Below are 15,506 nucleotides of genomic sequence, written 5' to 3' on the forward strand. Positions count from 1 at the left end.
ACTAATGTGGTAACATTAGTGAATAACATTAGTGAATAACACTAATAACATTAGTGAGTAACACTTCAATGTGTTAATTTGCATTTCCTTAATGATCAGTGATGTTGAACATTTTTTTTTTCAAGTGCTTATGGGCAGTTGTGTGGAGAATTATCTATTCAAGTTCTTTGTCCATTTTTTAATTGGACAGTTTTCTTTTTTTTTTTTATAGAGGCATGTTTTTATTTATTTATTTATTATATTTGTTTGTTTGTTTTGTTTATACATGCACTGGGTACAGTCAGAAGCGCGGGAGGGTGAGAGAATTCACCAGAGCCAGAGTGGGGAGCAGAGCAGGCAGAAGGACTGAAGTACACTGCTGAGGGGAGCAGCGGGTGGCAGGAGAGGTCTGCGCACCATGTGGGACCCTCCTCCGGTGGCCGGGGAGCAGCCGGAGATCGAACCTGCGCCGCAGAGGCTGCGGGCAGCTTCGCAAACCAGCGCTCAACCGCTGCGCCACCGGGGAGGCCCCGGACAGTTTTCTTAACTTGGTATTTTGTGCATTTTTATATTAATCCCTTATCAGAGATCTGATTTGCAGATATTTTCTCCCTACTCCATTGGTTGCCTTTTCAACCTAGTATCTTTAGAGGCATAGACATTTTTAATTTTGTTAATATTGGGTATTTCTTCTGTTCTCAGTATTTCAGGTGTTAAAGCCAAGACATCCTTGCCAAATCCTTGTTTTGAAGCTTCTTCACTATATATTTCTTCTAAGAGTTTTATTTATTAGCTCTTACATTTAGGTCTCTGATCTACTGAATTAACTTCTCTATATAATGAAAGGTAAAGATTCAACTTCATTTTCTTACATGAAAAAATTAAATTTTCCTGACATCATTTGTTGAAGGGATGGTTGTTTTCCAAGTGAAAGGTCTGAGCACACACTGTGACAATTTATGTGCCAGGGTTCTTGGTTTTTTATTCTATCTCACTGGTGTATATGTCTGACCTCATATCAGTACCACACTATTTTGATTACTGTGGCTTTGATAAGTTTTAAATGATGAAATGTGATCCCTTCAATTTTATTCTCCTTTTTCAAGATTGCTTTGGTTACTCAGGGTTTCTTCAGATTCCACAGGAATTTCAGGATGGGTTTTCTACTTTTGTAAAAAACAACAACAACAAAAAATCACTGGAATTTTTCCAGGAATTGCATTGACTCTTTAGATTGCTATGGGTAGAATTGACATTGTAACAATATTTGATGTCTTCCAATCCATGAACACAGGATAGTTTCCCACTTAACTGTGTTGTTCAGTGATATTTTCACTGCTGAAACTCTAAGTGTACAAGTTGCTATAGCTAAATCCAATCCTAAGTTTTTTATCCTTATTGATGCTACTGTAAATAGAACTGTTTTTTTAACTAATTTTCAATTATTTGTTAATGGTATATAGAGATGCGACTGACTTATATATGTTGATTTTATATTCTGAAACTTTGCTGAGTTGTTTTTTGAGCGTTTTTTTTTTTTTTAATCTTTAGGAATTTCTACATATAAAACCATGACATCTGTGAATAAGAATAATTTTACTTCTTTCTTTCTAATTTGTATGTCTTTTCTTTCTTTTGCTTAATTTCTCAAAGTATTAGTCAACTGAAGTTGTCATAAATTGGGTGGCTTAAACAATAGAAATTTATTTTCTCATGGTTCTGGAGGATGGAGACCCAAGGTCAGTGTGCTGGTGGGTTGTTTTCTCTAGAGGCCTCTCTTCTTGATTTGCAGAGAGCAGCTTTATTAGTGTCCCACTATGTCCTTTTCTCTGTGTGTATGCAACCTCGGATTCTCTTCTTCCTCTAAGGACACCAGTCATATTGTCATATTGGACTAGAACTGACATAATGACCTTATTTAACCTTAGTTAACTCTTAGAATACAAAGGCCTTATATTCAAATACAGTCACATTGGGGATTGCAAATTCAACAAAAATTATTATAAAGAAAGAGGAAGGAAGAGTGGAGAGACAGAATTGTGTCACTCTTACTAGGATGTTCACTACTATGTTGAATAGAAGTGGTGAGGGTAGCCTTCATTTTTTGTTCCTAACTTGGAGGAAAGATTTCAGTTTTTCACCAATGAATGTGATACTAACTGTATGTTTTTCATATATAGTTGCTATTATGTTGAGGTAGTTTCCTCTACAGTTTGTTGACTATTTCTATCATGAAAAAATTAATTTTTTTGGTCAAATGCTTTTTCTGCATCAATTGACAATGTCTTTTAATTTGTATATTTTGAGCAATGAATTTTAAGTATTGTGGGTTTTTTTTTTTTAAAGATTTATTTATTTATTTATACAAGCACTGGGTACAGTCAGAAGCGCGGAAGGGTGAGAGAATTCACCAGAGCCAGAGTGGGGAGCAGAGCAGGCAGAAGGACCGAAGTACACTGCTGAGGGGAGCAGCGGGCGGCAAGAGAGGTCTGCGTGCCATGTGGGACCCTCCTCTGGTGGCCGGGGAGCAGCCGGGGATCGAACCTGCAGAGGCTGTGGGCAGCCGGGGATCTGCCTGCAGAGGCTGCGGGCAGCTTCACAACCCAGAGCTCACCCGCTGCGCCACCGGGGAGGCCCAGTATTGTGGTTTTAACTGAGCAGTATAAACTGATTCTATTGTCCTTATTTATTATCTTAGTATATTAATTATATTTTTCACTTTTCTTAGTAGTTGTCCTATAATTTGCAACATAAATTTGCAATATACAATGGATCTAGATTCACTTTCAAATAAGACTTCATGGATAGTTGAAGTGCTTTACAATAACAAAATCATCCGAATTCCTGTCTCATGTTCCTAGTATCATTGCTGTCATTCATTGCACTTACACATAGGCATATGTGTGTGTGTATACACATACACACACACATATATATAAGCATATATAAACAAACACAATCAAGTATAATGTTGCTACTATTATTTCGAACAAACTGTTATCTGTTAGGCATATTAAGTATAAGAAAAATAGAAGTTTTTATTATGTATTCATTTATTCCTTCTCTAATGCTGAGTTTCTGATATATATCATTTTCCTTCTCAATAGGAAGGAAGCAATTCTGTAAGGCAGGTCTATTCAATGTTTGTCTGAGAAAGAGGTTCTCTACTGTTAAAGAATAAATTTCGCTGGGTACAGAATTTTAGGTGGTTGAGGTTTTTTTTTCTCTCAAAGCTTTAAATATTCACTACATTCTCTTCTTGTTTGCATGGTTTCTGAGACATAAGCTGCCATTCTCATCTTTGTTATTCTATAGGTGTTTTTCATTACTCTGACTTCTTTCAAGATTTTTTTCTTTATATTTGATTTTCTGCTTTTTGACTATGATAGGCCTAAGTGTAGCCTTGTTCATACCTGTAGTTTTTATCCTGCTTAGTATTCTCTATGTTTTCTGGAACTATGATTTGATATGTGGCATTAATTTGGGGGAATATTCAGTCACAATCACTGTTATGTCAAATATTTCCTTTGAACCTTCCTCTCTTTCTAGTATTCTCATGACATGTATGTTATACCTTTTGTAGTTATTCCACAATTCTAGGATATTCTGTTCCTTTTTTGTTTTAAGTCTTTTATTCTCTTTGCTTTTGCATGTCTGAAGTTTCTGTTGACATATTCTTAAGCTCAGAGATTATTTTTTAAAATATTTCCCAGTCTCCAAATAAGCCCATCTAAAGCATTCTACACTTCTGTTGCAGTTTTTTTGATTTCTAACATTTCTTTTTGATTCTTGCTTGGACTTACCACTTCTCTGCTTATATTGTCCATCTGTTCTTGCATGCTGCCTAATGTATTCACTGGAGTCTTTAGCATATTAATTATAGTTGCTTTAAAGTCCTTGTCTGATAATTCCAACACCCTTGCTATATCTGAGTCTGGTTCTGATGCTCTGTCTCTCCAAACCTGTTTATTACCTTTCAATATGCTTTATAATTTTCTTGTGATAGTGAAAAATGATGTGCTGGGAAAAAAGCAACTGCTATAATCAGACCTCTAAAATGTGGTGGTGAGGTGGAAAGGATGGAAGCATTCTATAGTTTGATGATCTGGTCTCAGTCTTTAGTGAGCCTATGCCTCTGAATTATGATTCTCACATGAGCTTTCTCAGTGTCTCAAGCAAAGCTCTCAGTCCCCTGTTTGCAAACTCAGTGAGACAGTCTCGCCTCTGCATCTTTTATGCTGGGTTTTCAGTCCATATTCAAGGTAGGTGCCCTGAGCCTGGCAAGAGTGGCAATAACTTAGGTCCCCATGTTCTTTAACCTTTCCTACTGCACCTTGCACTTTGGTTGTAGAGTGGATGTTTAGCTTCATTGACTCAGTGCAATGTATACATACTCTACTGAGGACATTACAGAAGGGAGTAGAGTATCAATCAGGCACTAAACTCCACCCTGAACCTCTAATCATTACCATAAATATCATCATCTCTTAACTTCTTAACCCAAGAAGGTAGATATTATCGTCTCAGACAGGTGAACTTCCCATGAGCAGGACCCATGGTAAGAGGTTATCTAATAGGATTCCTTGGGGAAGGTGGGGATTCCCTGATTTAAAAGGTTTGAGAACCACTATGCCCTCAGTAGGGACACCCATGGAGCACATGGGCAGAGCCAGAGGTCAAACCCCTATTCAAGTCCAAGAAGGCATCAATGAGAGTTCAGTAATAATTAGGAAATTTTAATTGCAAGGTAGTGTTAGGCAGTGGGAATATCAAAATGATTAAGCACCTTTTAGGGACACATAGTTCAGCAGGGGAAATACATATACATAATAATATAATAAACTTTTATAGAGTATTGTAATACTCAATGGAGTTGTGCACCAAAAATGGGGGAATCAGAGAGGAGGGAAGAGTTCATATTGTGCATGCTGAATCACAGTACAAGGACTTTTTATGACTGATAGTGATGGGGTGATGGATTGTGGTGGTTGTTATTCAATCTTGTAAATTTATTATAAAAAAGCTTGAAATATGACTTAATGGGTATATTTTATAGTATGCTTATTACACCTCAATAAATCTGCTTTATAAAAATAACGGCAATGGTTAAATGCAGGAACGGAGCACTAAAATGAATACCGTACTCACATATATAATATTGCTGTCAGATGATTGTTCAAACATAGTGAAGAATGAACTTATAAAAAATGTTTCTATTATTTTACTTCATATTATGTCACAAGGCAGGATCAGTTTAAAATGGATCCTTTTCACTTACCAGAAATAGAAAATAAAAAAAACCCTGCACTTAGATTTAAAAATTCTGCCGAAAACAGGAAATACATCTTATTTTCTAAAAATACTGTAGTCTGCCACAGTCATCTTAACTGTAAAAAAGAAAATGCACTTTCATTAAAAATGTCAAGCTCCTTCACTAGCCCTTTTTCACCAATGAGATCACAGCCCGATATGAGGAGGATGTAGGTTATAGCCAGAGTTTCTGAAATAAAGGATGTGATTATATAGACAATGACTGTAGCATGCTTTCCAAACTTAGAAAAACTTAACTGTAGAAATTAAGGTAGTTTAAAAAAAGTTGTTGGAAATACACTGGGTCAAGTCAAATGTTAGATGTTTCCAAAAGATATACTAGTAAAATTTTAATGGGCAATTAAAAATAACTTGATTCAATAGTATCAACCTGGTCAATGAAAGTTTTCTCATGTTTGAAAATGTGTGTACATATGTATACACAATGTACACATAAAATGCTCAAATGAAATGTTCAAGGCACTACATTAGTTACTGCATACATATCATGCTTCATTTAGAAATGATATTGTATTTTCTTGTTGTATCATTCCAAATTGATATAAATGATATAAAAATATAAATCATCAGTCTATTAGGAAAAATACTTTCCTTATATCCCAGCCTCCATAATTTCTTGCACCTCAGTGATTCTAAAATTGCTTTAGGACAAGTAGGCTACTAACATTATAATCACATTCCATCTGCTCACCAACCTGTCTGCTCTGAGTATTTTGAAGTTAAATGTGAAGGAAAGATAATATTTGTAAATTACATCACTTTCTAAATCATCTTCATGGGAATTAAAACTATTGTAACAAAAAAATCCTTAAAAATTTGAAGTACACACCTCATTCTCATCACTGAGAGACACCACTTACACAGAAAGCAGACAATTATTTCTTTAATGTGCCTTTTGAATGTTAAGAATTAGATGGTATTTTTTTCTAGTTTTCTATATAAAGAGCTTGAGATGGCTGAGAAAAAGGGGTACTCACGGATGATTCAGATTCTTAATAGAATTAATTTCACAGAGCTACATAAAAGAATCTTCCTGAATTCTAAACCCTGAAATCATTCTTCCTTTAAATACCAAAATCCAAGCTCTAAATGTACAATGCAGATCTAGAAATACTGGTTCATGTTCAGCATTACTTTTAGATAACATTTTTTTTTAAAGTGATATTAATTCTGTAGCTCAAAATTTCCTTGATTTTAATGAGAAATGCCATAGTTATAGCATAACTATTTCTCTTTATTTCTTTTCTTATCTTATATTCAATGCATTTTCACTGAATTTATAAATAAAACAATCACACTAATATTATCCCAGTCATTTACACTATATTATATATAGGTTTACCCTTAGGTAACTTTCATATAGTTTGTCTTTTTAATTTGTGATGAAAATCGTAGCATAAGATTTATTATTTTATGTGGAGTCCAGCATGATACCACATTTTCCATGGTAAGGTCTGAGAATATCAGGGCCAGTGAGAATGTTAAATCACAGCCTAGTTTTCAATGAGACACAATGCATATCTGCAAGATGTTTAATAGTATCAGCACTCCAATGGAGCTTGGAGTTATATTTCTTCTTTACAGTCAAATATCTCACACAGCTTTCTCAATTTTTCCATGGTTTTTCTTTTCATCCCAACATAAACTATCTTACTTTTATCCCAACCACTCAAAGGGATTTTTCTTTATATACTAAACTATATTTGTTGTATCTATAAACATTGTCCGACTGATGACAACTTCTCTTTGCCTTAATTTTCTCATGAGTAATTATTATTAACCTACAAGTGACTACCTTCAATTTATTTTATTTTATTTTTTACCTTCAATTTAAAATGAGAATCACTTTTGGACTCCTTATATCAAAGTACCACATAAATGTCTTGATCCAAAATAACTGATTTGAGTAAGAAAGTTTTCCTTTACCTACATCTACTATTAAGAATCACTTCATATTCTGATTAACAGCTTCATGTATCTAGATTCACTGAAGTATTAGGATAAAAAACTTATAAACAGGATCACTCATATAAGAATGAACAATCATGATTTACCATTTTTAAGGAATAATTTCACTTCACAGTACAAAACATTTTAAAATAAAACAAAGAAGCACCTTTTTCTTTAGGATACAAACTCAAACCTAAAAGCCACACATAGGGAATTTTAATTCTTCCTGGAAAACTCCAATGTTGGCAAACAAACAAACAAAAAAAATCAGGGAGAATTATAACAAATGAGAAAATGATTTAAAAAATGCAGAGCATTAAATTATAGTCTTGCTCTAGATGTGGCTCATCTAAACCATCTAAGAGAAACTCTCAGTGGAAAACTATACTTTTGAGATAAATAAGACTATCTTTTTGAAATGGGCCATTTACCATAGAAAAAAATTGGAATTACATTTTAATTGGCATATAATATTACCTAAAATAAAATTAAAATCATTATTAAGCTAATATGCAAAGAGGTCAAATAATGAAAGTAAAAGAATCCTAGAAAGATTTTTTTCTTGGAAAAACTTTTTTAAGAGACTACATAGCAGAGAGACTTAGGAAGCAGTTGTCAATTTCAGATTCATACTCTTACCTTGAACAGGGTGGAGGGGGGACCCAAAAGTACATTATTTAAAAGGAGTTCTAATTAAAGTGAGAATGGATACATGAATTATAATGTGTATGTATTATATATGCATATATACACACATATTAAATATGTATTATGTATGTGTATGTGTGTATTATATAATTATTATATATAATACATAAATAATACATAAAAATCATTATATCACACACACACACATACACACACATTTTTTTTTAACCAGGGCAAGGGAGGTTTCTTGCAATCCTTAAATATTGTGGTACATGAAATCAAAAGGTAAAAAGATAAATTTCTTAATAAACTATTGTCTTTTTTCTATTAATTGTTGCATGTATTCTTTGAAGATTCTCATGCAACTAAATTTTAAATAATTCTAACATAAGTTATAAGCTTCCATATTCATGTCAACTCACCTTACTCTGTTCTATCTCAATCAGAGAATAAATATTCCTTACCTATTATTTTATCATTTGCATTAGAATATAAAATTTCTTAAGGCCAGGGAAAATGTCTTAATACTTTTGTTCTTCCAAAATTCCAGGTTCGGGCCTCCCCGGTGGCGCAGCGATTGAGCGCTGGGTTGCGAAGCTGCCCGCGGCCTCTGCGGCGCCGGTTCGATCCCCAGCTGCTCCCCGGCCACCGGAGGAGGGACCCACATGGCGCGCAGACCTCTCCTGCCGCCCGCTGCTCCCCTCAGCAGTGTACTTCGGTTCTTCTGCCTGCTCTGCTCCCTGCTCTGGCTCTGGTGAATTCTCTCACCCTCCCACGCTTCTGACTGTACCCAGTGCATGTATAAACAAAACAAACAAACAAACAAATAAATAAAAACATGCCTCTATAAAAAAAAAAAAAAACAAAAACAAAAAACAAAAAAAAAAAAAACAAAATTCCAGGTTCTGCCTAGTGCAAAGCAGTTTAACAAATAGATGTTTTATGAATAATGAACCACTGAACAAAGCAACTAGGGAAGAAGTGGTCACTATTGTCCTGCATAAGGGAGCTGAGGCCTTCGCTAAGCGCATTCTTCACTGAAATTTTTATGTTCTCAACTTTGCACAATCCATCCCACACATCTCACGTGTGCTCACATTAGGCAGAGAACCTATGTCTATTTCTTTTCTTTTAAACTGAGATGTAAAACTGGTTTACAACACTATCTGTGATTCAGAGGCATAGCATCACATTTCTCAGCTGCATGAACTTGTATCTTTTTCATTGTTGCATCCAGGGCACAACCCTGGATCAAATTCTGAAGCAGCTGCTTAAAGATTGTTTGTGGAATGATAAATGAATGATCCTCATCATCTAACTTGCAGGGAAGGAAACACTAGTAATTCCAGGAACATTTAATGAGATTAAAAATTTGATATAAAACTCTCTTGGGCCTCCCCGGTGGCACAGCGGTTGAGCGCTGGGTTGACAAGCTGCCCGCAGCCTCTGCATCGCTGGTTGGATCCCTGGCTTCTCCCCGGCCACCAGAGGAGGGTCCCACATGGCGCGCAGACCTCTCCTGCCGCCCGCTGCTCCCCTCAGCAGTGTACTTCGGTCCTTCTGCCTGCTCTGCTCCCCGCTCTGGCTCTGGTGAATTCTCTCACCCTCCCGTGCTTCTGACTGTACCCAGTGCTTGTATAAATATTAATAAATAAATAAAAAAATATTAAAAAAAAAAACAAAAACAAAACCTCTCTTAATTTCCACTGTATTAGTGGGTGGCATAGAAACACTCAGACACAGTCTCTGCCCAGCAAAGATTTTATAATTAGAGACCGCAGCTACAGAGAAACGGGGTAGCATGGCACTGCCAGGGGAACCAGGATTCCTGGGGATGCTAACCCTGGCTTTGTGACTACATGAATTGTATGACTTTGGGTGTGTGAATGAATGCTTCTATAAAATGAGAACACTGGACTGGAGTAGAACTTTTTCAAAAATAAGATTTGTAAGTATAATACCTTTTAGAAAATAAATATTAAATTGAACTTCAAACATATTTTAAAAGGGTAAAAGGGGGTTGGCTTTTTACCTTGAAGTGAAATAATTTTATTCCTTAAAAATGATAAATCATACAGTTCACTCTTACATGAGTTATCCTGCTTATAAATTTTTATCCTAGGCACTGATGCTTGTGAGAGGTAGAACTGGATACGCAGCCTTTTCCCCTGGGAGGTAGAAGTGGGTTCCTGTCATCTTCCCCCTTTTCCTTTACTCATAGTACCCAGGGAGATCCCCAGACATCTTCTGGGGCCCTAGATGTCCATGGAACCCAGTTAGAACTAACACCAACGAACTAAAAACTTCCGAGGTCCCTCCAGTTATAACATTCCATTAGTCTAGAATTATATTTCTTCTAAGGTTCTAAAATCAACACCAAGATAGCACCTATGCAAGTACACATTACCCTACAAATGAAGGGGCAGCACCTTTCTTAAAACTATTGTCTACACCACACAATTGAGAGGTTGATCTTCAAGGAAATGCAATCCTTCCCTTCCCTTCTATAGCCTTTAATGGAGAATTGATTACATAAGCACTATGCTCAGCAAAGTAGTGTACAATGGGACAAGTGCAGACACATATTTCCTTAAAGAACTTACAGTCTAGTAAAATATTTCTACAAATAACTACAATGGTGCATAGGAATTGATGATGCCATTAGATGAAGCAAGTGGATGTTTAAGAGTTCAGATTCTTTCTGGCTGGTAAGAACAGGAAAAAGTTCATGGAACAGGGTGTGAGCTGGGCTTTAAAGGCTGAAAGTCTCTGAACACAAAGGTGCTGCAGTGGTGGTGGCAATACAGATTTTAAACAGAGGGTACTTCATGAACATGGGCAAAAAGGCAGCAGTAAGCAATGGAACAAGTGTGGGGAACTGTGCCTAGGCACAGCTTAATTGAAATGTAGGCTGTGTGAAGACAAATACTGGGGAAGAAATATATTCCTGGCAGAATGTGCAGAGCCTAATTGAAGTTTTAGAGCAAAGGAGTACTTCAATCGCATTCAAGTAAAGGAACAAGGCTAGAGACAGAGGCATTTATTAGGAGGAAAACGTATGAATGCCTGAAGCAGGAGGGAAGCAGCAGGAATGGAGAGAAGGGCTGTTTGGAGCCATTTCTGCAGCAATGAATGAGAAGGAGATATTTTTTAATAAAAGGAGATACTCTAAGTTCCAGTTTTTGGAAAATACCAACATTAATGGCTAACAAGAGGAAAATGAGTCAGATATGTTGGAGGGGTACAAGGAGAACCGAGTGAGCAGAGTTTTACATAGAAAATTATATATATGGCAATTTTTATCAAGGAAAAAGTTTAGTGCATGTCCTGAAGGATCACAAATTGATAAACAGCAGGGATTTCTAAAGTACGTGGTAGGGAAAACTAACTTTGATAGCTGTTAAAGAAAAGGTGTTTTATGATCAAAATAGAAATCAGTGATTAAAAAAGTTGGGGTACTGGCCCTTCCTCTTCTGCAGAAATTCAAAGAGTGTATCAGATAGACCCATAAACATTTTTTGTTTTATATTCTCTAGATATAGCAGTGTTATGCAAAAAACACTAATACATAGTTAAAAAAATTCACGGAACATTAAAATCAAAAAGGACAGTTATTATTTCATTCAATCCTTTCATTTTGTAGGTGAAGATAGGCAATTATATGATAAACAACTGAAGAGCCTTAGTTTTGGTAGGTGATAGAGAATAAATGTGGATATGAAAAAGAAAATGATAAATAAGAAATTAAGCATTTTAAAAGCCATTATATTAACATTTGAGTGATAACTGGCTTTATACTTAGTGTCTGAGAACATTTCTGTGTTAAGTCCCAAAATAATCACTTCAGATTTTAGATCATGAATTCTTACTAATTTTAATGAGCTTTATTTGAAATTACAGGCTGCTTTTAAGTGAATCTCATTTTGTATATATTGAATACATTCAAACACACATGCTATTACATACATGCAAATATTAGTCTCAACTTAAACCTTAAATTCCTAATATAAAGTACCATATGATCTTACAATTAGCAGAAATAATTCAAGTGGTTTTGATATTTTTTTATTCAATCCAGCATTATGTGTGAGATGCATCTAATTGCTAAATCCTTTTTTTCCAATGTGCATATGAAAGAATAAAATTTAACTCCCAAGTTATGATTCTACAAATGACAGTTCATTGCAGACTGTTCTATTAGGTTTCGTGGTAGAAAAATATTTATGAATGCTAAATATGAGTGAAAACCAAAAGTAAAATCCACTTGTAGTTCTATAATTAAAAAATTTTTTCATCTAATTTATCAATAACTTGATGAAAAATTAGCAAAGATTCTTCTCAGTGTTTTAAAAATTAAATTCTTAACTACTGCGTTGATCAGTGAAATTTAACAAGAGTGGCATTGTGGGCCTACATAGTTAAATGTAGTTTATTGATATCTGTAATAGTATCTCCCATAATATGTACCTGAAAACTACATTTTTTTCCTATCAAACAGGTTCAGGAAACATTGCAAATTCTATTCCTCTCTTGGAGACTGACAATATATGTTGGAATTGGATAAACTCTTAGAATTTTGCAGTTAAAATTTTTTCACTTTTATTTAATCCATTATTTTTTAAGCTTATTTACAGAATCCTTTTTGCTTTTTTGCATAATATTTATCCATATCCTGGTAAAATTAGTGTCCTAAGAAATAGGATGGAAAAATCTTGATCATTATAGTGAGAGAGAATTAAAATAAGTGGGTACCAAAATCATTTGTATTAGATTTCTGAATGTATGTAATTTTATCAGATTTTTCTTTTAAAATACTTTTTAAAAGGATACATTAAAAAAGATAATAAATAGCTTACTGGGCACAGCAACCAGATTAAAAGCACAATAGGAAACATGCTAAGTACCAAGAAAAAGACAGATACTCAGGGTTTACTAGGTTTTATGCAAAGTAGGGAAGAATGAGAACTGGCCATGCATATTTAATCCTTCCCTAGGAGCACCTCTAGGCATAAAGAAAGACAGTAAGAAAAGAGCAAGTAGTTCATTTATTAAAAGGCTGACATCCAGCGTACTTACACTGCCCATTCAAGCTTCTCATTCTTGATTGAATTGTACAGAGCCTATAAAGAGAGAAAACAGGATAGAATTATTCTTTTCATTCTGTTTTACGTTTTGAATTTAGCAAATGACCAAAGTCAACACAACAATCCCAAGAGAATGGTTCTGATTCCCCTGTGCCATCCTGTTGGCACTGAAGAGAGGAGGACGGCACAGGTGAAGCAAATGAGCAAAGGGAGAGCAGCGTTTCATGAAACAGATTTTACACAAAGTAAAAAAATGTCTTTTCTAAGCAAGACACCCAACACTGCATTATTAACATTAAGCCATGTGAAATACGGTCTTGCAGTTTCACCAGTTTGGATATTGGAGTACTCATACTATTTTCATTAATGGAAAAGTAGAACTGTTTTTACAACAACTTAATGAACAAAATACATTGGAAGGGGAACTGAAGGCAGATTATGGGAAACCATCTCAGAAATTTTAGTTTCTATAGCAATGACTTAGGCAGTTTTTGTCAATCTAACTTGGGAATTCTGTTTTATAGGCAGTGAACACTATACTAGTGTGTGAGGTAGTAGAGACAAGTTTCCTTAAAGCCTTGGTAACAATAATGACACAGTCACATGAGCATAAGATTGCCTCTCTGATTCAGCTCTGGCCTTACATGTAAGGTCCTTGTAATCAAGTGCATTCACCATGACAACTACCAAAGAAAATGCAACCCCACATTTACACTCTCTAGATTTTGAGTAAGATGTTCTAAAGAAATCATAAATGCATCTCTAAGATATAGAGCTGCAACAGCAAATTATATTGAAGACAATGATATTTTGTAGTAGCAAATTATATTGAAGAAAAAGATATGCTGTGCATAATAACATTATGATGATGTTGAAACATTTTTCTTCAAAGTAGGACTTGGGCCAATTAGGCTCAGCAAAGACTATAGGTTGAAATGGGGGATTAGATGACATCCAACCCCTCATTTTTTGACAGAGAAAATGACAGGTTCAGAAAGTTTCCAGGCAGAACAGAAGGCAAAGGGCCTTGTATTCCTATCATCTGCCTTTTTATATGTTGTGTGAGAGGCAGAAAGACTACATCAGCAGTGAATCCCCCTTTCAGTAAAACACTTCCAAATTCAGTAAAAATATATTTAGATTAGAGATTTAGCATGATTTAAGATTCAGTAAATGTACTCTCTGCAAGTATCCTGATAGAATTCTGTGGAAGTTCTGCATTGTGGCTACATATTTAACTATTGGATAATTAAGGGAGCTAGCTAATTAAAATAAGAGGTAAGTCAAGGCACAGACATACTATAAACTGTATATTCTTTTTATATAATGCAAACTTAACTAAAAAAACCCTACAATCTGTGGTAAAGAATTTTTTTAGAAAAATTTATTTATAAAGGTAGAAAATTGAAAATGATATCTAAGCATGTGATATTTTTCTTATTACATTCTGCTCCAGAACAAATTAAAAAAAATATTTGCCAAGAGAATATTTTGCTTATAGAGTTGAGCTCCAAATTAAAGTATTCTTGTCACTCCATCAGGCACAGAGCTCACAACAAAAATCTACTATATAGTATTTCGTAACATTCAACAAACTTGCCATGTTGTAGGCCAGGTCCTCCTCCCATATGCATATTATAACATGACAAACCTAAAAGCTGGATGTTATCTTCTTGTTTTCAGCAACAAAATTACAAAGGGATTTTCCTGAATCAATATAATACTTTATGATGAGCCATTATTTTTCTTAATAAAGGGAAAATTGACCTTGCAAATACATCCAACACTCATATACACTCTCCACAGCTCCCTATCCTTTTACTTAACATTTAGTTAAGAACTGAATTCCCTTGATTCCTCTTTGTCTTGAGCTCAACACCCACAACTTACTTTCCTGGGCAGCCAAGAACTTGTGCCCCATCACCTTAACCAGTCTTTGTTCCACTGAACACTGATTCTTTACCATCCCTATCCTGACTTCTCCACATCTATATCCCATGCATTAGTAAGTTTTTTTTAGTTTCAAATACCAGTATCCAAACAAACCATGCTAGGGCAAGTGGAACTTATTAAGCTTATGTAGTGAAATCATTTAAAAAATATAGACAGGCTGGTCTCAGGGATACAGGAACTCTTCCCATTACCTCCTGTCAACTCTTCCCTTGATCCCCAACATCTCTATTCCTTGTTTCGTTAGTATATGAGAGGCTGGTCCACAACAAGTACTACCTACTTAGACTTCTATGTCTTTCAACAAGAGAAAAATAGTTCCTCCTTCTGGCTCCAATTTGAGGATTAGGTTACCTGTCCTTGCCATAAACTGATCTAGGTGGCTCAGAGATGACGGGGCTCACCTTGAAATAAGGGAACTGGGGTCTCTAATAAAGAGGTGGCACCGATGTAATCCTGAGCTTTAGCCTCCCTATTTGTGTGTGACTGATTCAGCACTAAAAGAAAAAATTAAACAGATGATGCCACTGAATATCCATCATCTGAAACTTCAGCAGAATCTTC

The 15,506-nt window shown here is 35.2% G+C and overlaps 1 protein-coding gene across 7 annotated transcripts in view; it reads right to left on the reverse strand.

The window, feature by feature from the left end:
• The window catches only part of PSD3 (pleckstrin and Sec7 domain containing 3), a gene marked incomplete at both ends in the record, with an annotated part of 417,861 nt that overhangs the window by 87,099 nt on the left and 315,256 nt on the right, over positions 1–15,506 (reverse strand). For all 7 annotated transcript variants that reach the window (XM_084231033.1, XM_084231037.1, XM_084231038.1 and 4 more), the window contains one exon: positions 12,985–13,028. In XM_084231033.1, the coding sequence (XP_084087159.1) occupies positions 12,985–13,028 (44 nt within the window). The remainder of the gene's footprint in view (positions 1–12,984; positions 13,029–15,506) is intronic.

This window comes from Talpa europaea (assembly GCF_964194135.1).
Source record: "Talpa europaea genome assembly, chromosome: 4".
NCBI classification, from domain to species: domain Eukaryota; kingdom Metazoa; phylum Chordata; class Mammalia; order Eulipotyphla; family Talpidae; genus Talpa; species Talpa europaea.